The 23,839-nt window shown below is 39.9% G+C and overlaps 2 protein-coding genes and 1 non-coding gene across 9 annotated transcripts; 1 reads left to right on the forward strand and 2 right to left on the reverse strand.

The window, feature by feature from the left end:
- Positions 1 to 15: 15 nt before the first annotated feature.
- LOC117599093 (uncharacterized) lies at positions 16 to 11,085 on the reverse strand. Of its 4 annotated transcripts, XM_053236446.1 has the most exons (9): positions 6,806 to 11,085; positions 5,516 to 6,717; positions 5,372 to 5,443; positions 5,198 to 5,242; positions 5,027 to 5,048; positions 3,451 to 4,714; positions 2,308 to 3,349; positions 2,072 to 2,219; positions 16 to 1,975 (listed from the first exon to the last, which is right to left on the reverse strand). In XM_053236446.1, exons 6-9 carry the CDS (start codon positions 4,494 to 4,496, stop codon positions 906 to 908), a joined length of 3,306 nt encoding a protein of 1,101 aa, XP_053092421.1. In that variant the 5' UTR covers positions 4,497 to 4,714; positions 5,027 to 5,048; positions 5,198 to 5,242; positions 5,372 to 5,443; positions 5,516 to 6,717; positions 6,806 to 11,085; the 3' UTR covers positions 16 to 905. The 4 variants fall into 4 exon arrangements, with proteins under 4 accessions (XP_053092421.1, XP_053092419.1, XP_053092420.1 ...); XM_053236444.1 differs by having other exon boundaries at positions 3,451 to 5,048; XM_053236445.1 differs by having other exon boundaries at positions 5,027 to 5,242.
- trnaf-gaa (transfer RNA phenylalanine (anticodon GAA)) lies at positions 9,148 to 9,220 on the forward strand. Its single transcript has one exon. It is a non-coding gene; the product is annotated as a tRNA-Phe (tRNA).
- A 145-nt stretch (positions 11,086 to 11,230) lies between the features above and the next one.
- tbc1d25 (TBC1 domain family, member 25) lies at positions 11,231 to 23,774 on the reverse strand. 4 transcript variants are annotated; one of them, XM_053236447.1, is made up of 9 exons: positions 23,284 to 23,773; positions 21,740 to 21,913; positions 21,348 to 21,450; positions 20,244 to 20,353; positions 17,829 to 17,983; positions 17,379 to 17,572; positions 16,917 to 17,105; positions 15,983 to 16,258; positions 11,231 to 15,537 (listed from the first exon to the last, which is right to left on the reverse strand). In XM_053236447.1, the coding sequence occupies exons 5-9, from the start codon at positions 17,941 to 17,943 to the stop codon at positions 13,831 to 13,833; spliced, it is 2,481 nt and encodes an 826-aa protein (XP_053092422.1). In that variant the 5' UTR covers positions 17,944 to 17,983; positions 20,244 to 20,353; positions 21,348 to 21,450; positions 21,740 to 21,913; positions 23,284 to 23,773; the 3' UTR covers positions 11,231 to 13,830. The 4 variants fall into 4 exon arrangements, with proteins under 4 accessions (XP_053092422.1, XP_026779560.3, XP_026779543.3 ...); XM_026923759.3 differs by having other exon boundaries at positions 21,348 to 21,913; XM_026923742.3 differs by lacking the exons at positions 21,348 to 21,450; positions 21,740 to 21,913 and having other exon boundaries at positions 23,284 to 23,774.
- Between the last annotated feature and the right edge of the window lie 65 nt (positions 23,775 to 23,839).

Consider the following 23,839-nt stretch of genomic DNA (forward strand, 5'->3'; position numbering starts at 1 on the left):
GGCGGGCTGGACAAACCTCCCCATAAAAACAGCGGTTCGAATCCCACCTTAGCCAAAAAGTGATTTTCACTTCTTTTTAATGTAGAGTCCCTAAAATATGATAAACATATTAAAATAATATGAAGTACAAAAATAAGTCATTTGCTAAGAGTTTTCTTTGTGTAAGGTGTGCAAAATGTAAAAATGATCATTAATAAACAATTATCGATGGGGACATCGTCATTAGTAAATGTTTCAATTCAATTCAATTCATTTTTATTTGTATAGCGCTTTTTACAAAGGTCATTGTCTCAAAGCAGCTTTACACAAACAAAAGTAAAGTGAAGTGTGTGTGTGTGCCGTCTCTGATGAGCAAGCAGGGCGACGGTGGCAAGGAAAAACTCCCTGAGATGGTGATAGGAAGAAACCTTGAGAGGAACCAGGCTCAACAGAGAACCCATCCTCATATGGGTTTCAGATATTTAGATATTTATATTAAAAATGAAAACACCATACAACATTTTAATGTTTTGATCATGTTTTAGTATATTTTATTGTATTGTATGTTACATAGTTATAATATGTAACCTTTTTAAAGAGGCATTTTCAACATTTACTATTTTTATACACTTTCAATGTGTAAAATTATCTGTTAAAGGAGAATGAAATTCACAGTTTGTCAAAATTAAAATAACTATCTAAAGAATATATACATAGTGTGTTATAGTAAGGTGTTGAAAATGTATTGTAAATAAGGACTAAGAGTTTTTAAAAAATGTACAAATACAAGCAATATAAAACACATTTATAAATACACAAGACAAATAACTTATGATGTCTATACACAATTCCACAATGGTCAAGAGAGAGAGAAAGAGAGAGCACAGAACATGCACAGACCTTAAATGCTGTGTTTCACAACAAAGTTATTTTTTCTTTTCAACAATCCACCTCTGCCTCTCAGCCTCATAGAACGGGGACTGCTGAAACTCTGTCCATGTCATCTGTGCATTCGTTCCCTGCGCCTGATACAGGGAGAGCACTTTAGCAGGACAGTAAATGTATTTGCCTGCCACTCCAGGGAAACCAGTGTGGATATGAGGACTATTTGGACCTTGTTTTAGCGGCTGGTGGCAGAACCTGCACAGACGACCAGAAGGATGCTCCACTAATGATTTCCTCTTGCCTCTCTCTTCAATCACCCTCTTCCTCTCTGCCCCCCTCTGCTTAGAGGCCTCCAGCTCCCGCTGAAAGAAGGGAGTGTCTGCAAAATCTTCAAATGGCATCCGGGGGTTGGTCAGGCCCTCAGCAGAGTATGTGTCAAAGACTTTCTTGGAGCAGTAGAAGTATTTCACTTCACCAGCCTGATAAAAGAAATGCACAGAGGAGCCATCACCCAGGTAACGAGACTTTGGCTGACCACAAGCTAAACAGGATCTAATTTGGGCTTTTTTTTGTGTCTGCTGTTGTTGCTGCAGTGCTGCCTGGTGCTTCTCTAGGATGTCTTTAACCATCTTCTCAACTGCTGCCTGGGTCAGAGGAACGTCTTCAGGAACACTCTTTGCAGGTGGATTGAACGGAGCAGGTGGCAGTACTGTCACTGGGACACTGATGGTTTCGCTGCCTGAGTGAAGACGCTTCCATAACTGTTGTGTCTCTAGGAGCTTTTCTGGGCTGGTGTTGAGAGAGGCATTTGTGTTTTTTTTTTTAGCAAGGTATTTTATGTACCTGTTTATGTGCTGTTTCGTGGTTGAGTGCAGAAGGCTGTTGGGGTCAGTGCAGGCACTCTGTACCATAGCAGCATAATCAGCATCCACCCTTTTAAGGAGATCCTTGCTCCCATGGTGCTTGGCCAGGAGACCATCGATGGCATTTCTCATTGGGTCCGTCCATCTGTTGTGGTCCAAGACAAAGACTCGACCACCTGTCTTAATGGGTCCAGTGCGAGCTGCACGGGGAGAAGCAGCTATAGGCAGTGGTGGTGTCCTGAGCAGTTCTAAAGGAGATTCACAAAATTACTAAAGTGTTTGTGCCTTTGTATGCATATATGAGACAGACAGGTTACACACATTAGTATTAATAATGTAACTACCTGCATCTGACAGAAATTCCTCAGACCTTTGTTCCTTTACTGTCACAGGACTTGGAGTGGAAAATCGGTGAAACGAGACAATCTGTGGGGTGGTTTCTGGCTCTGCAGCAAGAGGGGTCTCAGCAGAAGAGGAATCATCTAACCATTCCTGAAATTGAGCAAAATTAGTTATCAGTTATGAAGTCATACAAATCTTTTTCTATATTATCAAATAAAAACTAAATGTAAAGGAGTACCTTAGATGGAATTGATGACTCAAAGCCAGATGAAGACTCCTCTTCAATCTCCACATCTCCTAGGGTGGACTTCTTGCACTTATGTTTGTCAAAGTCAAGAGGCACTGGTCGGCAGCCTGGCTCCACATACTGTAGGCCAAACTTCTCCCCTGTGTCCCTGCTGGAGATGTGCAAGGCTGGATATTTGGGCTGCCCTGTCACTCTCACAGAGGCCCTGTTTAACTCCATCAGTAACACAGGGTCAAACACTGCAGGTAGGACAACCCCCGGCTGCTTCAGGTCCACCAGCCGCTGATAATTCCAGCGTGCCACCCCAGTCATTCCCTGTGCCTGGAACAGTTCAGGAGAGACACGATTGCCTGTTACCCACTGAGCTTGGTGGAAATGAAACCCCTCCTGCTGTGAGGTGCCTCTGACAGGGATCCAAATGGGCACAGCAGCTCCTTCACCCTTTACATGATTGAGCTGTAACATCCCCCCATGTCTGTAGAGGATTCCTTCCTCCACCTCAGGGTCACTCAGGCAGCCCCTAAGGATGTGTACACGCTGAATCCACCAGACCTTTAGCATTGAGGGTTTAAAAAGGAGGATGTTGTTGGGATCCTTTGCTAGATGGAAATGTTGAAGCACCTCTTCCACCCTCTGGACCAGCTCTCTGGGATGTGGAACTTTTGTCCTGCAGTGCTCTCTGATATGCTGCTTGGTGGGATTAGCAGGCTCAATACCACAGAATCTGTATGCATTTTTCAGTTTCTCCAGGTCACTCTGATCCACTACAGAGAAGGCAGCAGAGAGGAAATGGCAGAAAGAGCTATACAGAGGATGGTGTTCTGACACACACTCCCTGGTGAACCGCCGCATGCAGTGAAACAAGTCCAGCTTTACAATGATGTCCTCATTGTACTTCAGACAAGAGGCACATAAATTCCTGAGGTTCCCTGCGGTAACCTCTGCCACGATGGCTTCAGTGGTCCTCCAGGCATCCCACTGCAGGTGCTCATAAGGTGCTGGGTCCATGACTCTAAAAGCAGCACAGCAGTCCCTGAGTACATGAAAGGGAAATAAAAAATTTCAGTTAAATATATTCATTACCTTCGCTTACACTACTTGATGTGATGTGTGATGTGATGTAATGATTCATACCTGTCCACCCACTGGTACTTGGCCTTGGGGATAGCAGCAGCACTATAGCGACTGGCCAGCCCACAGTACATTGACTCTAATGACTGCTCACTCTCAGACTGCAGCATCACCCAGGACAGGATCATCCAGTTCTCATTCATCACAGCATAGGATGACATTGTACCAGATGCGAGCGTCACTTTTCTAGCAACTTTGCGTGTGTGATCAGACCTGAACACCTGTCCAAAAGTGCCTTGTAGGACCTGAGTGAGAGCTGCCTCCTGCCGCTGATATTCTTGAAGAAGGCACTCCACAAGATAGTGTGCAGTCACAGACACCCCACGCCACCCATCAGTGTCCTCATAACCCCCAAACGGTGCTGGTGTGTCATCCGTCCTCAGTGCCCCAGTGATGGTCATCTGTCCATACAGCCCTGCCTCAGCATCCCTGATGTTCTGCACGCTGAGCAGGTAGGCTAGGTGGGCTCTTTCGTACTTCAGGTGAAGCACCTCAGACAGCTGGTTGGCCATATCATTAGGTGATTTACCAGAGCGCCGCAGTTCATCCATCACTGTTTTACAGATGGCCTTCTTATGGGTGAGGAAGGCTGGCAAGACGTTACAGAACCGCTTTGGCAGCATGTCTAGCCACTGGGGTTTATCAGCGAACCAGTATTTTTTACATGCTTTACAGCTCAGTCGAGAGGAAAGGATGTAATATTGCCCGCTGGTACCAAGAATCACTCTGGGCCTTCCCACACCAGAGGAAACAACCTGAGGGTTTGGACAGCTGTAGAGACAAGGCAGGATGTAGTTGTTTCTTAGCCTTTGCATTATACTGTGCTCCGGTTTCCAGATAAAGAAGGGATGGAGCTGAAAGTATTTTGGTGATGGCAGGCCTGTGTTGGTTTCTACAAGCTCAGGCTGAGGAGGATAACGCCACAAGGAAACCATGTTCATAGGCTGTCTCACCGGTCGTGATCCTGGCCAGAGCCCCAGGGCTTCCATCTCTGTTTTCATCCAGATTTTTTGATGGCAGGAGCAGTTCCAGCGGCTAATATCTTGCATGTCACTGGACACAGGGACTCCTGTCTGTGTGGAGGGCACTGGTGCAGGTACTGACTGAGCAGCTGGTAGAGGTGCTGCGGGTACTGACTGCACAGCTGGTGGTGGTACTCGGGGCAGTGATGCAGGGGATTTGCACTGAGAGGAAGTGCTAGGCACAGGAGGTGGTGGTGTGTGAGGATGGCAGACCGCATGTGGTCTTGATGGTGGCTGTGGCAGAACTGCATGGACCAACAAGTTAAAAATTAACAAAACATTCATGTAAATGACATGTAGGAGACATCTTTACCTGTCTTTTCTGTCAGTTAGAACTTGTATCAATAGAATATTTATTTAAACATTCCATTGAAGCAAGTTCTTATAATGTTCACTTATATGATTGAGATGTACTGACTATTTAAACACTTAAAATTATCACCAATTGATCCTAATTTGAAAGTGTACTCTTAAAAAAAAAACAGGTAAAGCACAATTTTGAGGAGATACTACACACATATTAAATAGCATGCATAAAATTCATGAAGTGCACTCACCCTCATCACCGGTATGTTCAACCTTTAACATTAGTTAGTAGAACAAAAGAACGCAATTTTTAGAACAGGCAAGAACACTGCCAAAACAATAAACAAATGTATTAAAAACAGTTATGGAGGAAAAAACTGTGGGTAATAGGATAAGCCTCCAAAACTGATGTGGAAAATAACCTCCTGCTGCAGAGAAGACTGGACACGCAGTGGCTGTGGGTGACCCTGAAATATACAATATCATTTGATTAGTATCACTCTAGTATGTGCAATTTAATGTGCCATAAACAGGTTGAACTAGATAATTCTGGACATAACAGGCATGACGTTCACGCAGCCTCTTGGTTCACTTACTCTGCTGTGTAGGACATTTGGGTGGAGACAGACTCAGCATCATCTTCTCCAGTTCCTCATCCTCCTCCATTACTGTGAAATGAAACAAATGCATCAGTAGACTGTAGGGATCAGTAGAAACAGATATAAATGTTGTTTACTCACCTGGATGATCAGAGGAAAGGCATGAAGTGGAAGGTGCAGAGGGAGTTGATGGTGAGGGTGAAGGTGTAGCAGAAGGGGCTGTGGTCACCTGTCTTTGCTGCTTTAAAAGATATTGCTGCAAGCGGTACATTTTACTTCCTGGAACACAGCTCTTCCCCATTATAAAGGCAGCATACCCATCAGCTCTGGTATTCCAGATCTTCCTCCAGGTGTCTTGTGCTCGTGCCCCAAATCCAACAACATTGTCATCCTCTGACAAAACTGGTACTGGGTCTGGCCTCTCTGAAAGGTATCGCCGGAGATCCTCAATTTCCTTAAAGCTTCTTGAGTATTCAAGAAAGGAAAGGAGGCTATCCTTGCAAGGACCCTCTGGGTTGAACTGTCCAGCCCGTTCTTCCTCCTCAACCTTACTGGACAAGTACAAAGTGTAGCCAATATCATTCTCCAATAGCCACCGGAAGGACTTCCCTTTGTACTTCCCAAACTGAAGAATGTATTCTCCTAACACTTCTTGCTTGTCTGAAACATCCCCTCCCCTCTGTAATACAACGGAACGGGCATTGTTCCTGACCACATCTTCTCTTTGAGGTGTCGACTTGTCTTGCAAAGAAGGATTGTCTTTAATCCTTCTCGCCTCTTCAGATGGGTCCCGACGTAAATGACCCGATGGGCCTCTCCTGAAGGACACTTTGATTCTCCCAGGGAAAAAAATAGCTTGCTTCATGCTGATAGCCTGAGTAGTACCCATAGATATGAACAACTGACATAAATAAATACATAAAGCATTTACATAGCTATGCATAATGTTCTGTAAAGTTAAAAATAGGGTAATCGATTCTTTAAGAATGACTAGATAAATTTCATGTTAAAGACGACCTAACATTCAATTCTACAACTATTGAAAAGATACACATCTGGTCAAATCTAATCTAATCTAATCGAATTGTGTGATGTGCTGACTTTTTGCCAAAAGACCTTATTTTACTTTGTGTTTGACTACTGAACAAACAATAGACATGATAAATTTGTCACTCAGTTTGGATTACAAACTCATCATAATGTTTCTGCATTGATCCTACAGTTATCTTTACAAACCATTCAAATGATATTCATAATATATTGATGTTTTGTACCATTTTTCTTTTCGATAAATCGCGCTTTTTCAGTTGAAATGACGGAGGTTACCCGGGGTCACCCGACGTCTGGCAAAAATAAATAAATAAATTAATGAATTAATTAATTAACAAGAAAGATCAAAAGCAATAAAATAATAACTGATTCATAACTGACCTGGATGGTAGACAGCTGAGGCAATTCAAAATGTATGTTTTAAAAACAAAACAAATCTCGGAACAGCGCTATGGAATCTTCCTTTCTCCTTTATTTTTTTGGGGTTTTATCGCGGGGTGCCAAACCGGCTTTTGGTGCATCTCCGCTACAGCGCCATGGAATCAACGTGTGGCCAAAAATATATTACATCCGTAGTGATAAGAACTACCATTGAAAATGAATGGGAAAAGTTAAGGGAAGTTAAGATTAACTATATTCGGCTCCCGCGCGAAAGGTCCCCGGTTCGAAACCGGGCGGAAACACTCGTTTTCATCTCGTTTCTTTCAATTATATTATCATAGTGACACAAGAAAAAAACATTACATTGCGTTATTACGTATGAAAATCTATCAGGTTTTGCCGCTAGAATTTCTTTTTGAGTCTGAAAAAATAATCAGCCTCTTTTTTCCCCACTAACTGACAGTTAACTATTTATTTACATTGGCTCTATAGGAAACTCCTGAATCATTTGCCAAAATGCCAAAGTGGCAAAATTAATGTGCAACTTCTAAAGGTTAATAATAAAAAGTTTTGACTATAATGATATGAGGCCATATAATTAATTAATTCATTCATTCCAGAATTTTGTGTCAAACTAGGCAGAAAGTAATTTATATAACTTACACAACTTTCCTTTTTGTAGTTGTTGCTATTAGTTAGCCTCTAACATTACAGTAAGCTACAACAGATAGCCAGCTAACTAGCTAGCTAATGTTGTATCTAATGCAGTTGACTTTTCTTCCATCTTGCGATACATTAATACAATGAGACAGAAAAAAAAGTCCTACAACAGGGTGTGTTCTAAAATCTACAGTATACTACAGATAGCTAGTTAAGTAAAGCTAAATTAAATTAAAAATTAAGATTCTTCAGCTTCCAGTAGACTACTAAATATAATTATGACAAATTAAATACATACACAAATGCTAGGTCAGCATGGTGCCCACGCATTTCTAATGCACAGATATTATCCACTCCTTTCCCTCTCCCAATCTTTGCAATATACCATACAAAAGAAATGGTTCTGTACATCATAGACACATCATCTGCACTTACACTATGCCCTCGTTTGCAGAAATTTATTAGATTTAATTCTGATTATTTGTAATAAACAAGATCTTGGTGGCTACAGAGTATTTTTAAACTAGCCCAAATTGGTGACCCTGTTATTAACTGTTCTGTCCGCTGCTCGCCCTCCACTGAAAATGATCACAGAGAGCGAGCATGGGGCAGCATGATTCACACCCCAATGGGTCTCTATTAGCGCTTCTTGCAGTTCCCATTTTTGACCACTAGGTGCAACAATAACACTATGGCACACAAACTAGCAAGATGTGCAAATCAATGGAACATTAATTTATATCTGTCAAATACGAACATGTTTTTTTTTTCTTTTTTTTTTTTACATGAACTCTTATGAATGATTTCAATTTAATTTAATTTAATTTAATTGTATGGAGTTTAGGAGTTTATCGAGGACTTTATGAAGATTAACAAGATGATATAGATGATGGTACTCTGCTGTTTTCAGTTTGGGCAAACCGGAAATCGAACCGAGTCAGTAAACGAGTCTGAGTGAATCTTTTAGATGAGTGATCTCAAATGACTCGAATCAGTGAAAAGACTCCACAGGGAAGCGTTAAAAGATTTTAGCTCTACCTTTCTGTTGTGTGTGAGTAAACGTTTGATTAAACAAATCGAGCTTTGCTTTTTATTAACGCACCATGTGTGTAATAATATATTGTTATATATATATAATAACATTATTGCTATTTCCTTGTTTCTCAGAATTTAATTTCGTGACTTTTTTCGCAGCTTGAGAAGTGAGCAAGGTAGGAGCAAGCAGAGTTGAAACTATAAAATAAACTAGTTCTTAATAAAATAGGAAAATCATTAATGTATTTCGTTTTCTCTTTGTTGTTGACAATAATAGTGACACGTTCACGAAATAGTCAGATCACTAACAGCAAACGACGCAGATGTTTGGCGATTAAAATATATTTTACATTTATGGCTATGAGTGCTAAAGCTCTTATTCAGCTTCAGAGTGAACATTATTAAAAAGTGTCGATAGCTGTCTTTATGTTACTAAGTGCCACGTAGGCATGCTAAGCCATCTATTGTACATCAGTAGTACATTTACTTACATCATCTCTGGTGTGACAAGGGGGAACAAAGGAGACAGGGGGAGAGAAAGTCACCATAATAGAATTTGTTATAAGTAAAAATAAGTAAAATTAAGGACCGGCAACAATCTTAACTAATGGCCTCATGTACATCTGAGTAAGGTATATCTTACGGAAGCCGAAATAGCTCAGTTGGGAGAGCGTTAGACTGAAGATCTAAAGGTCCCTGGTTCGATCCCGGGTTTCGGCATTTTCTTTGCCTCTTCATTTCAGTTGCTCGTTTTCTGAAGCCAACCCTTAAAAAGAGGAAGAGTTCGCAGAATTTCATCGTTTCCAGAGACTCTCAGGTATATTGGGACATGATAAAATCAAACATTTTATATTAATACAATAAAACTTCCTTCCCCTTGTTACTGTGAGCTAACTCCATACCACTGACAGGGGGAAACATTTACAATCTTAAATAGAGCACTGAAAGAGTGCTACTACAACTGCTGCTCTCAAGTAGACATTAAGAGAGAGACTACATGCTACTTATTGTACTACAGGTTGTGTGGTGGACAATGAACATTCTGTACTCGGAAGGGAGAGGGTCATTGTATATAAGTTTCCGTAGTGCAGTGGTTATCACATTCACCTTACAGGTCCCCGGTTTGAAACCGGGCGGAAACACGTTTTTTTCAAAGTTCACTTTCAGTCTCATTGACTAAAGGCTTGAAACAAATTTGTTTTTTTGTACAAATCAGTTTTAATTGTATAGCACTCTTAAAAATAGACATTGCCACAAAGCAGCTTTACAGAAATCCAAATGTAGCTTTAGATCCTTAATGAGAAAGCTATACATGATGGTGGCAAGGACCACTCCCTGAGACTACATGAAGAAGAAACCTTGAGAGGAACAAGAGTCAAAAGGGAATCCCCCCTCTTCTGTAGGACACCAGATAGTGGGATTATAAATCATTACTCTTACACAACTATATAATATAAAGTCAAACCGCATTAAGAGTGTGGTGATCAGTACCACCATCACACTCTATGATTACAGCAGCAGTTTCTAGATACAAGTCCGCAGTATGCAGGTGAGATTATCCACTGAAGCAAGGATGAGGGATGGGGATAAACTGTTTCTGGGAAGTGAAAATCTTTAGGGTATCACAATATCTTTCATAATTAATCTTCATAAAATCATAAATACCTTCAACATATTAAGAACAACAGGGTTGAATTTGCTTACACACTCTCTCTGTGGACTGGACAGAAGCTTACCACTCTGTGTTGTGTGGCACAATGTGCATTACAGTCTGCCTGCTGGCATCTTGCACAGAGAGATGAATCTGACCTGGTTGTTGAATAGAAGAGACATGCTGCCTTCTAAATTAGCAGAGTGGCAGTTTCTGAGTCACTTCCTGAATAAAGACTCACTTGCAATTCAAAAGGAATCACAAACCTGTGCTGATCTGAAGAACACTTGTGGTATTTACTAGATTTTCTAATTAATGGGGCACAGTTCATGTGTTTGTCATATGTCACACAGCTATTAATCCCATATATTAGGGGTAGGCATGCAGGGGGCTCATGCAAAATGGAAAATTTGTCTCTAATAGCATTAAAATTTGGAATTGGTGTGGCCTTGCTCTGTTGACGCACCATATTGTTAAATACAAGGGCCCAGAGATCAGGAACTACAGTGGACTGACATCCCAGCCAGGGTGTATTCCTGCTTTGTGCCTACTGTGTCAAGATGGGCTCTGAATTCACTGTGACCCTGACAAGGATAAAGCTACTGAAGATGAATGAATAAATTTATCACATGTTTTAAAAAAAAAAATGAAATACAACAAAATCACCTTTTGATCAGTACAATTTCATGTGCGATTAGGTTGGTCGTTATCATTAGATTAGTAATTTTGGGAGCAACAAAATTATGAAGGAAACAATGTCATTAATGACAAAATTGGGTCTTACTAGTCTTACAAGTGATAGCATTATTTAAAAAAAAAAAGTTTTAATTTAATGCCTAGCTCCTATGAAAATTGAGGTTACTTGTTCAAACCAGAATTGAGAATAAGCTGCTTTATCCATTTATTAACACATAAGAGGTGGCTGTAGCATATCACACTGATACCCGCTAGTTATCATCCAACAGATTACTCATTACATAAAATGTTATTTAGCAACCAATCTTACTGTACATTTGCTTGCTTTATTACATTTTCTATATTAAACTCTCACATACTACAAGAATCACAGAGATACAGCGTTGTTCTTGGATGAATTTATTGTATAAATACAGGTAATGCTAGCATTCCGTCCAGCAAACCTCTCAATGGGAATAATGTAATGTTCAATAAAGCTTTAAAAAAAAAAAAAAAAACACACACACACACACAGAAGGCCCACAATGATTGCCTTTTCAAAGAAAATACCTTTGGCCCATGTCTGTAAAGGATTTTAGCACTTCTAAAAGAAGAATGGAAAATAAAAACAACACTTGGTGTTAAGACATGTATGGAATTCCAAATTCAATATGAGGAATGATAAAATATGAGGATGTACTTACTGTGCATTCTGTGAAAACTAAAGATATAAAAATTCTATACACCTCTGTTAAAATGGCAGGTTTTGTGATGTAAAATGAAACCAAGATAAATAAAAATAGGTTTTAAGGGAAAAAAGTAATAGCCTGGTTACATAAATGTACACACCCTTTTATATACCTGTGCTCAGAATTGACCAATCACATCCAGTCACATCCAAACCCATGTTTGAAAGTAATAATCATACAGCTGTCATCAATGAAGTGATTCTGATTAATCCCAAATAAACACCATCTGTTTTTGTAGAATTTTCTTGACATTTCCTTGGTTCATCTGACTGCTGAAGCCATGGTCTCTAAAGAGATTATAAAGCTATACAGAATCTCATTGTTGAAAGGTATCGATCATTAGAGTGCTAAAAAAGAATTGCCAAAGTATTAGATGTACCATGGAAAACAGGGGACCAAAATTGATGAAAGGACAAGACAAAAACATATCAGGGGGGCTGCCAAGAGACCTACTGTAACAATAACAGATGCTGAAGGAATATCTGGACTTGCCAGAATATGTACTGGTCACTCCCTGCATGTTACATCAATCTCTAGTATTCACATATCTGGGATGTTCATTCTCACAAAAATAAATAAATACAAGCATACATAAATTTTGCCAAAACATACACACAATCACCCCAAACTATGTGGCAAAGTATGTTATGGTCTGATGAGACCATGATAGAACCTTTTGGGGGCATAATACTAAAAGAAATGTTGGCTGCCAAAACAAGACAGTTCATCACTCAAAGAACACCATTGTAATGGTGAAGCATGCTGGTGGCAGCATCATACTATTGGGCTGTTTCTTTTTGGCCGAGACCAGGGTTCTAGTCAAAATAGAGAGAATCATGGATAGCTCCAAACGCCAATCCAATATACCAGCACAAAACCGGCCTCCATTAGACAGCTGAAGATGAAGGGAAAAAAACAATTCACCTTCCAGCATGTTAACAACCCAAAGCACAAATCCAAGTCAATAAAGGAATGGCTTCAGAAGATGATCAATGTTTTGTAATGGCCCAGTCAGAGCCCAGACCTAAATCTCGTCAAAACCCTGTGGAATGACTTGAACAGGGAGGGCTATGCACTACAGATCTCCTCGCAATCTGATAGATCTGGAGCAATTTCGCAAAGATGAGTGAAATAAAATGGCCAAATGGAGATGTGCTAAGTTGGTAGACTCTTAGTGCTGTATTACAAGCAAAGGGTGTTTTAAAAAGCATTAGTTAAGGGGACACTTATGCAAAGTTTTTTTTTCTTTCCCCCCCTAAAAAGGTTCTATTTGTTTTTCATTTGAACTTTCTTGGTTGCTATATCACATTAAAAGTGGAAAATGCAACACAATTTATCTTGTTTTCATTTTTTACATCACAAAAATCTGCATTTTTTTTAACAGAGATTAGATGTAGACTTTTTATATTCCACTAAATTCATTTAATTCAATAAATTAAAAACAACTGTTCAAGGAAATGAGGCACTTTTAAACAAGAGTGGGCAAAACTGGTTCATCAGACATTTTTGGATAATATTACTACTTGAGCTGTACACTTAGGACAATAGTGGTGAATAATAAATTATACAGTAGTCTTCTGTTGAGACACCTGCCTGTGGTCTTGCTGTATAGAACAACCACAGGCAAATACAAATACATCACATGTAAAAATATTCTTAATGATTCAGATCAAGTAAAGTTTTCCGGCTTATCAGAGCAATAAGTGTGATCATTTATGCATTCCAACCAGACTTATTCATCATCAGTTAACCAAAACTGGAGAGTGCCAGCTGATATCAAAGAAGACATTTGACTCAAACAGGAAATGCAATCTAATCAATCTGAACAGAGTAACTCTAGGCCTGAATAACTGGATTATTTACCTGTACAATAGTGACGATTATTTGGACCAGGGCAACAGTCTACAGGTTTGTAAATGTCAATCCAGCATTGCTGTCAAATGTTCATGCTGTTTTCTGGGATTTTATTTACATAGTTGAAGCACAAACTGGACAAAGAATAAAGTGCAAGAAGTAACATACAGTACAATAAGTGGCATGCAAAAGTGTAGAAAAAAATCTGAAAGGCCATGGCCACACAGGAAAAATAAGCATACTGTGCAAAAAATCTAACACTAGCAAAATGATTAGGAAAAGAAGCGTTTGTCCAGCTTTGGTTTGCCACGTAAACAAAATCCGGTAAAGCTTATTATGAACACTAGAATAGACTATGACTTGCCTTCTCTTGGGGATGAAACTTGTTCAGATAAAATTCATCAGGAAGATGGGGGAGAGAGATCATTGGGGGTTGTAGGGGAAGGGATTGTAGAGGCCAGATTATAGGTAGAGTTTGGGGAGGAGGCTGTTGTGGACTGCAGGTTAGAAAAACTGGTTTTGGGGAGTGTTTGTGGCGAGGACGCAGCTGTGGTTGGTGAGTCCATGCTGACCTCATCACCTTCCTCCGAGTCCCACACCTCACTCTGTAGGTAATCAGCAAACAGGGCCTTGGCACGCTGAAGAATACGACCAAGGTTGTGCTTGCGGACCAAGCGATCAAAATGCATGGCCAGCTCATTATAATCCAAACTATTTTTAATGATATGGTCACGATGCTCCAACAGGATGGAGAGGCACAAGAACAGCATGAAAGGATTACCCTTCCCAAACTCTTGAGGAGGAGGAAGGGAACAGGGTTTAATACCACTAGTGTCAGGTTTGCCTGTAGTTGGAGTGTTTGCACCAGTTCCTGAAACTTTGCACGGGGATGAAAGGTTGCTGGAGAATGGTTTGGGTAGTGATGGAGATTTAGCAAAGGATAAAACAGGGGAAGACAGCAGTGAGCGATTATTGCCCAGGGATGGAGAAGAAAGTGCAGACTTCCCTGTTGGGGTTGATGGCGAGTGCACTCCAGTTCCATTAGACACAGCAGCTGAAGACACAAATCTCCCCAAAGCCTTATCAGGGGATATAGCACTACCCACGATAAATGAAGAGGAGACCGACTTTGATCCGGGAACATCAGTACACACTGCTCTCCAGCTGGACATTGAAGGAGATGTTGCAGAAAACTGAGAGCCATTTTTCCAGTTCAGTAAACTTGGAGGAAGGGGAGAAACTGTTTGCCCACTGGAACAGTTTTTCTCCTCAGTCTGAGGAGAAGAAAGTTTGTCATTCCCACTTATCAAAGGCTGCCTCTCACCAGGATCATCCTCACTGTCCTCTGTGGACTGACGGACTGTGAGAGGTAATGAACGTGTGGACTGAAACTTCACTGAAGATAACATAGGATCAGACGATTCATTGTCGTTAGCTTCAAAACTGTCCTCATTTCGTGCACTGTAATACTTAAATTCTCCAAAACTGGACTGCTTCTCAAAAGGAGGTGCTGGAGCAGGGCCTTCAGTTTTCACTGCACAATCCACACCATAAAACCCTTTGTCCTCTCCACCAGATGGCTTCTCGTCCTTTCTCTCTGCCTCTAAGCTGAGACTGCGTCCCCCGTCTGCCTCTTCTCGAGACGGCCTCAACATGTGTCGCCGCCGCTGCTCCATCTGTTCTTTCTCTAGCTTTTCATTCAGACAGCTGCTGTCATGACTCGGGGACTCGTCTGCTTCAAGCGGTAACCCAAGAAGCTCAACCTCGGTCTCAGGTGGGTCTGGAGGCAGCGAGCTCCAGGTCACCTCCAACATCCTCAGTGCATCGTCAAAAGCAAACTCCCGCTTTAGTTCAAGAAGCAGCCAGCGGTAACAAAAAAAGAGGTCATCAGCACCTTTGGAGACCAGGTAGGTGTAAAATTCAGGATCTGAGTATTGCAAGAGCAACTTAAGGTGCTGGAATTTAATAGACATTAGTTGGCCATCAGGGCGGAAGTTGCCTTCTAGACGCTTCATGATACCACAGAAGCAAATAAAGGCGTGTGCTTCATTGTCCATCACAGCAAGGATCGGAGAGGCAATATCGCTCATACCTTGACAATAAGACACCTGCAAGTAGATAAATTAAAATTTTTTTAAAGCAACACTGCTGAAATGTTGAATTTCTACTGGAAACTGCTTTGTAAAACAGTGATTTCCAGCTTTTAAGTATACCTATATATAACATACACATACATAAACACATACACACAGTGGGGGTCCAAAAGTATGAGACCACTAGTGAAAATGCTTCTGTTTGGCATTCTTTTTTAAATTTAACACAAAGGTTTTCATTACAAATTATATTATAAACAATAACTTGAGTGAAAAGTAGAATCTTAGAAATACACGATTCCTAAGAAATATAATTTGGTATATCCCCTTTTTTGCTTTAATGACAGTGAGCACTCGAACTGACACTGTATGTGTGTAATTTTTTTTCTTATTTTATTTCTCATTTTTTAAGAAAGGCAGAAAAAGAATATTTCAGCAAATAGCAAATGTTCATGCCCACCTGCGGGTGTGTGATGGCGAAAGTGGTGAGGAGGTCAGTCAGTGCAGTCAAGTGGGGACTGTCCTCTGAGCCGGCATAGTACGGATGGGCTCGGTCTGTTCGAAGCACATCCTTCAGAACATTTCCTCTAATGAACTCCAGATCCTCTGGACTCACCCTGGATGTCCACTCACTTTTCAGCTGGTCATATTCTCTTGTTTTTCTCTTCATGTAGTCCATCCTCTCCTGCCCTGTCAGGCCATCTGGGTACACATTTAAAAGGTAACGCCACACTACCTATAATGGGGAAAAGGATAAACGATAAGAGAAATGCTACATGAAGGTGTGTATGAATTTTGTTAAAAAAAAAAACAACAATTATTGCGTAAGGAGAGAAAAAAAATACTCTATATTAAGATGTTTCTGAGCTGCTTAGAGTCGCTTGTGTCAGCTCCTTGTGTCAAGGGTGATAGATCAAAATCATACACCAGCTCATAAATGTTATCATGCCTCAACTTCAGGCATGAAAGAAGTCCAATGAAACAGTGACAGATAAGAGTCAGCAGCCAGTCCGGGGAGAGACTGAAAGGGTGTGAGAATGATTTTCTGTATATATAAAACTGTGTAAATATGCAGTCATGTCTTGTTTGTGTTGAATAAGCCTGATCCCAGGCAGGGCTGAGCTTGTGTATTACTTGTCACTTGCAGCCATCAGCTTAATCTATTGATCTGCAAGGTGGAGAAGGACGCAGCACAACACACATTATAAAATGTTCCTCTACAAATAGCTTGCAATAGAATTTTTTTCTACTAGAGAGGGTGAAATTTCAAAATACTGGATTGATTACTGCAATTTTTAACAGCTAGATGATTCACTCCTTATGTGATACTATCTTGTGTACACCAATATTATTTTATTAATATTGAACCACACTAGAAATAGTCTTAACTTCACCTTTCGCAGGGATGGCTCAACCCCTCCATGATAAATGCGGAGCCGCAGCTCCTCTGGCCGTGTCAGCTGACCCTGGCTGTTCAAGTAACTGTGAAATTCTGCGTCACTCAATGGAGGCTTGAATGGCTTAACCTCCTCCCCATACGACCAGCTTAATGCCTGCTGTACCTTAGACAATGTCCGACCCATCTGAAAGACAGAAATAAATAAATAGATAGATAGATAGATAGATAGAGTAACAAAAAAAATTTAGCTGTAGGTTGGATCACACATTAAGTGCAATCATTCATTCATTCAGTGCGTTCATGTAATCTAGCAGTTTGTTTATATTAAAGTGGCACCATGCTGTTTCCCAACTATAGCAATCCTAACATGATAGGTTATGCCTGGCAAATCTTCATAGCATGCTTCTTTGGGAAACTGCCTTTGGTTAAAGTGCGATTGCATTAGGAGATGAGGAACCTGACTGAACGCAGCAGAGACTGGCTGGTAAAACAGCTGGCTGACTGGGTGAAGAACATCATCAGTAACCTGGGACAGCAGGGACTGGGTGAAGGGAAGAGCCGTGGACGTCAGTGACCTCTTCTCCCCCTGTAGCTGATCTGAACCAATCACATCTTTTGGGCTTATGATGTCCCAGTCCTCAAGCACTGGACCTGAGGGGACAGAGAAAGCACAGAAATGACTGCTAAGTGACTAAGTGACAGCTGTGATCTTCAGTTACCTCCACTACCTGTCAAATTCAGGCTAATTTAATCTACGTTTCAATAGCTCTCCTGGATGGACTCTTCTGTATCTGTTTCACTTTTTCAAATAGTTGCTTGACTTTCAAGCTTTTCACAAATAAGCAAACCATGAGGGTTTGATGTCCTTTACTTACCATGTAATGACCATAACAAACAATTTACTCACTGTCTTCTGAAGGTTTGATGTCCATCTTAAGCTGGAGGTAAGGCTTAGCTGCACTGACAAAAGCTGCGTCTAAATCCCAATCAGACAGGAGGGAAAGATAAACCTCTGCACCCATGCGATCACGGGACAGGTAACTAATGCCAAAATTACGCCTTCTGTGGAGCAAAAAATATAGATATCATTTTAAGACTTTAGATAGGCAACCTTTGTCAAGCTTGCTTAAAGCAATACTTCAGCCATTGCAATTTACAATTTAAAATGGTCAAGTAGGACAGTAACTGTGAGAAATTATTGCACCATTAGTAATTTTGTAATTGCAAATTTGTAATTTCTGCCTTGTGTATTATTTTCTTATGTCCTTAATTTATGTCACAGGCTGCTGGAGGATTCGCAGAGTAAGAATATCATTCTATGGTGTAACAGGCTGTTTCCTGCACATATGACAAAAACTCTTGAATCTTGAATCTTGAAATTCTAATAAATACACATTTGGATCAGAATATACACTATGCAAGTGTATATTTACATTTGATGCTGCAATCCTCAATTCTGTAAATCTGTAAGCAGTAAATCTGTAAACAGTGTCGTAAAGTTTACTCAGCTGCTAAGCTCACTAAAAGTTAATGAAAATGATTAACTTTACCCAGTTAAGTCTGTATGTAAGCTTATTTGCTATCAGAAAATAACCACGACACATAAAGGCCTGAATGTTACTCTAACTGTTACAGAATTAGAAGTTATTCTACAGACTACAAGTTAGTCTACTTTCGAGAGACTCTAATACTTAAAATCATGTGTACATATTGAATTGACACATACAGTTAGGTCCGGAAGTATTTGGACAATGACAGTTTTGTGATTTTGCCTTTATACACCACCACAATGGATTTGAAATAAAACAATCAAGATGTGATCGAAATGTAGACTTTCAGCTATATTTTAAGAGGTTCCACAAAAATATGGCATTTACCATTTGGGAATTACAGACATTTTAAGCAAAGTACCTCCATTTTCAGGGGCTCAAAGGTATTTGGACAATTGACTGACAAGAAGTTAATTGACCAGGTGCGGTCCATTCCCTCGTTACTTCAAGACAAATGAAGCAGACAAAAGGTCTGGAGTTGATATCAGCTATTGAGTTGGCATTTGGCAGCTGTTCGACTGGAGCTACCAATATGAAGTTCAAGGAGATCTCAATGCAAGTGAAGGAGGCCATCATTAGGCTGAAAAAAACGACATAAATCTATAAGGGAGACAGCAAAAACCTTAGGTGTGGCCAAATCAGCAGATGGATACATTTTTAAAAAGAAAGAAAGAAAGCACTGGTGAGCTCAACAACATCAAAAGGCCTGGAAGACCACGGAAGACAACTAAAGTGGAAAATCTACAATCAAGAGACGCCTTCATGAATGTAAATACAGAGGGTTTACAACAAGGTGAAAACCACTGGTAACATTCAAGAACAGGAAAGCCAGATTAGACTTTGCCAGAAAACATCTAAAAAAGCCTCCCATGTTCTGGAATAAGATTCTTTGGACTGATGAAACCAAGATTAACATGTACCAGAATGATGGGAAGAGAAAAGTATGGAGAAAGAAAGGAACAGCTCATGATCCAAAGTATACCACATCATGTGTCAAACATGGTGGAGGCAGTGTTATGGCATGGGCATGTATGGCTGCCAATGGAACGGGCTCACTGGTGTTTATTGGTGATGTGAGTGCTGACAGAAGTAGTAAGATGAATTCTGAGGTGTATAGGGCTATACTCTCTGCTCACATTCAGCCAAATGCTACAAAACTGATAGGACGCCGCTTCACAGTGCAGGTGGATAATGACCCTAAACATACTGCGAATGCAACTCAAGACTTTTTGAAGGCAGAGAAATGGAATATTGTTCAATGGCCAAGTCAGTCACCTGATCTCAACTCAATAGAGCATGCTTTTCACTTAATGAAGACAAGACTGAAGGCAGAAAGACCCACAAACAAGCAGCAACTGAAGGTGGCTGCAGTGAAGGCCTGGCAAAGCATCTCCAGGGAGGAAACTCAGAATTTGAGGTTTAAGAACATGGGCTCCAGACTTCAGGCAGTCATTGACTGCAAAGGATTTTCATCCAAGTATTAAAATTATGGTTATATTTATAATTATGTCATTTTGTCCAAATACTTTTGAGCCCCTGAAAATGGAGGCACTTTGTTGAAAATGGCTGTAATTCACAAACGGTAAATGCCATATTTTTGTGGAACCTCTTAAAATAAAGCTGAAAGTCTACACTTCGATCACATCTTGATTGTATTTCAAATCCACTGTGGTGGTGTATAAAGGCAAAATCACAAAAACTCCATCACTGTCCAAATACTTCCAGACCTAACTGTATATAATCAGTACCTCATCCGTCATGGACATACTCACCCGTTAAGCTCAAAGGCTCGTATCAGGATGTGCTGCAACACCTCCAGTGATGTGATCTGTGGATCAACGGCAAAAGAGCGGAATTCCACTGGCTGCAATCCCTCACACTTCTGCAAGAGGAAAGAAAAGAAGAGGAGAGAGACTGAATAAATGTCATAAGTCCATTAAGTGAGCCCAAATCAGACATATTACAATGACATATTACAATCTCATCAACATAAGCAGTCTGAGCTTTTGCACTACATAGAGGAAAAAAAACAGTGACTCAAAGTGTTTTAAAAATGACAGGAGGAAACTTAATTCTGGATGGTAAGTCTGCAACTGCCATACAAAGTGCAAAGCCATCATCATCAGCTTTTACTTTTTAAACAGGTTCGCCCACAGTTTGGTCTTCATAAAACATGATAAACAGAACTACGCTTAAGAATTTGTTCTTTTGTAAAAATGGACTTCACCTAGTAGACATGTTTATATTTGCTAAGTAGTTTATTGTGTAACTTTTCTTGCTAATGGAGCTCTGGTGTGAACACCTTATATCTTTGTCAATCCACAGAAAAATCTGGTTATTGTATTGGTTAGTGGTTTAGTGTGTTATCAATCACCACAACAACAGACATGTGATGTGCCTCTGCTATTGCTCTCTGGAGAGAAGCATTGATATACACGTTTATTCAGTTTGTATAAATATGGATACATTCTGGTACATTTGGATATGCCTAATGACCATGTATAAAATTATGTGTACAATCTAAAATGCTTTTAGCTTTCTGTATCAGTTTTTTTGCCAAAGGGTATGTGATCTATTAAATGTAAAAAAAAAAACAAACAAACAAAAAAAAAAAACACAAGGACATGGGCGTCCAGCTAGACACTGTAAAAATGACATATGCTTCTTGTTTGTATAGCATTTTGCATGTTTCCAGCTGACAGAATGTATATAAATGGTGACAAAGAATTTATCTCAGTGTGTTTGAAGAACAAACTGTCTTCTTTAAGACACTGTTGACTAGTATGCAATGTGTACACCTGTGGATATTAACACTTAAACTTGGATACGTAAAACTTGTACATTTTTGGCTGGTGCACCAAGAATTTAATGCTTACCAATCACTGAACAGTCATCAACCAAGTTATCCTCAGTCATCAAGGCATTTACTGCTGACGCTGTAAATGGTGCAGTGCATAATATTTTCACGATTGTCTAGACCTAAAATAATAATATAATTTCAGAGATACCTTAGAAAAACTGTGAAAGGGAGGAATATAATTTGGACAATTTATGGCCTGCAGTTTCAAAATCCTCAAGCCTGCAACCAATTGACAGCTGAGATGTTATATGCAATAACACAATCCCCATGTTCTGTTTGCTTAGATATGTTTTTAGACACCATTACAAAATAACGCACCCTGAAAATAGTGTGCTATACAGTGCATAATGCATAGAATCAAACAAGACAATTTCATTGCAATTTGCAAAATGGTCTAAAATTACACACTTTTCCTTGAAAATGTATCCTTAATCAAACAAAGGATACATTTTGTATCCTTTAGAGCAAAAATGGTCTCCCTGAAAATCCCCACCAGTGATCACGTCCATACTAGTTTGCCAGACGTTGCTTCAGCTTAATCAGAGATACTGGAAAATGTCCGTGATTCACCATAACCTTATTCTGTTTGCAAAAAGAAACAGAAATAAAGCCATAACATGTGCCTTTGTTCTTCTGATCATTCTCACAAACATCATACAAGCAACTTTCACATCAAATATTCAACCAGGGATCCACTTGTGAGCATGACATCTAGCTAAAAACCTGACACCTCTGTAATCAGACAAGTAAGAGATACACTACCTATCAAATTACCAAAACTAGCCTTGTACTGAAAGTATCTTCAACACTACAATGTGGCAAACAATCCAATACTCTAACTTTCATTATATTCAAGTCTGTTTGTAATGTTGCGCATGGTAAAATGGCTTGGACAGCCAGAGCTGCTTAGGAAACTATGTGCCTCTTGTACAGATTGAACACCAATAGATTCCATCACAAACAGCTCATTTAACAAAAGTGCAAGTAAACTGGCTAAGTTTATCTAGACTCCGTTAAAATTTATTTGATAACACATTGGGATTCGAAACAGAAATGCAATGGTAAAAATAGACTCAGACTCACACTATAACCTAAAAATGATAAATTAATTGCCAACGAAATGTGTTTTCAGGGCCATTCACATATCGAAAACATAGAGATGAAGAGCTTATCTTACGACAAAGAATATATATATGTGTGTGTGTGTGTGTGTGTTCTCTGTAGTAACATAAGCTCTTCATTTCTATGTTATACAAACACACATTTTATATATATAAAATGTATATATATATAAACAAACAGATGTCAAAGGATATATTCAATTTGTATTTGGTTTAAACACTGTGTTTTGAAGGTATTTGTACTTGTATACCATTTTTCCATGCAGTGGTATTGTTTTGGTATCAAAAATAGTACTAGAAATCGGTATGGAAGTAAAAATTATTTTATCGTGACAACCCTAACAAAACAAAAAGATACTTACATTACATTTCCTTTAACTTATCACTATGTGAAAGTATAAACCGACTGTTAATACCAAAATGATACTAACATTACAACAACAACAACAAAAACAATAACAACAACAACAGGCATGTCAAAACAAGCTTTAATAAACCTAAGAGCTGCTGTCGGGACGGTGTTCAAAGAAATATTTACAGTGGCATGAAAATACCCAATCAGCTAGCAAACAGATGTGTTGAACACTAATTAATTTTTTCCACATTTTAGCAGAAATGATCATTTGACCACACGGACACGGTGCAAGAATGTCTCAGTGTCTGCGGTGGAAACTAGCAAACCAGCTGTGAAAACTGCTTCTCCTCTGAGGTCGACTACGTGGAGCGCTGACTATCGTTAGCATCAGCCCTGTTATTGTTCTCTCTGTGTGTGTGTGTGTGTGTGTGTGTTTATTTCAGACTCCCACCCGCTGCTTCCCCACAATTTCTCACCTTGACTTTGACTCGAACTACCCCCCTCTCCTCCTCCTCGGCCGACATGCTGGGGTAGTTCACTCTGAAAAATCCCCTTCAGGAATCCTGAGCCTCCATCGATAAAAGAAACTGAAAACCGGGCTAAATAACAGCACCGATACTGCGCGGTACCGCTGTGTATCTCTGACAGATTCAGGAGAAAATCCTCAAAGAACTAAGCGAAATGACTAGATTTCAAAATAAAAGCTGATGCCCGAAAGTAACGAGTTTATAATCTTAATATTTAGCATCAGATATTAGAAAAACGCCTATGTAACTGAGAACGAATCTATCATTTTTAAAGGTTTGTTAGAAGCAGTCAGGCTTTTAATTAAAAATGCTGACTCGATGATACACTTCCACACGCCTGGCTCTTTGTTTGTTCCCGCAGACTTTGGCGTCAGCAGCGCTGCTTCGTGTAACAGGATATGACATCATGTGTATCTGACGTAATTCGATCGCTGCGGTCAAAAATATCATCAGTCAAACAATTATCACATTTACACACTTACAGAGACAGAACGAGCCAAAGATA

Source organism: Pangasianodon hypophthalmus, chromosome 8 (assembly GCF_027358585.1).
Source record: "Pangasianodon hypophthalmus isolate fPanHyp1 chromosome 8, fPanHyp1.pri, whole genome shotgun sequence".
Taxonomy (NCBI): Eukaryota; Metazoa; Chordata; class Actinopteri; order Siluriformes; family Pangasiidae; genus Pangasianodon; species Pangasianodon hypophthalmus.

What these genes read in the sequence shown, in the direction of transcription:
- LOC117599093 (XM_053236444.1), bottom strand. Translation starts at nt 4,754, where the DNA reads ATGAATGTTTTGTTAATTTTTAACTTGTTGGTCCATGCAGTTCTGCCA. An exon ending in AAGTACCAGTGGGTGGACAG is followed by an intron (nt 3,350 to 3,450) that starts GTATGAATCATT and finishes TCATGTACTCAG; the next exon opens with GGACTGCTGTGCTGCTTTTA. An exon ending in AGTCATCAATTCCATCTAAG is followed by an intron (nt 2,220 to 2,307) that starts GTACTCCTTTAC and finishes GCTCAATTTCAG; the next exon opens with GAATGGTTAGATGATTCCTC.
- tbc1d25 (XM_026923742.3), bottom strand. Translation starts at nt 23,331, where the DNA reads ATGTCGGCCGAGGAGGAGGAGAGGGGGGTAGTTCGAGTCAAAGTCAAG. An exon ending in TAGTTCGAGTCAAAGTCAAG is followed by an intron (nt 20,354 to 23,283) that starts GTGAGAAATTGT and finishes TTCCTCTTGCAG; the next exon opens with AAGTGTGAGGGATTGCAGCC. An exon ending in TTGAGCCATCCCTGCGAAAG is followed by an intron (nt 16,259 to 16,916) that starts GTGAAGTTAAGA and finishes TCCCCATTATAG; the next exon opens with GTAGTGTGGCGTTACCTTTT.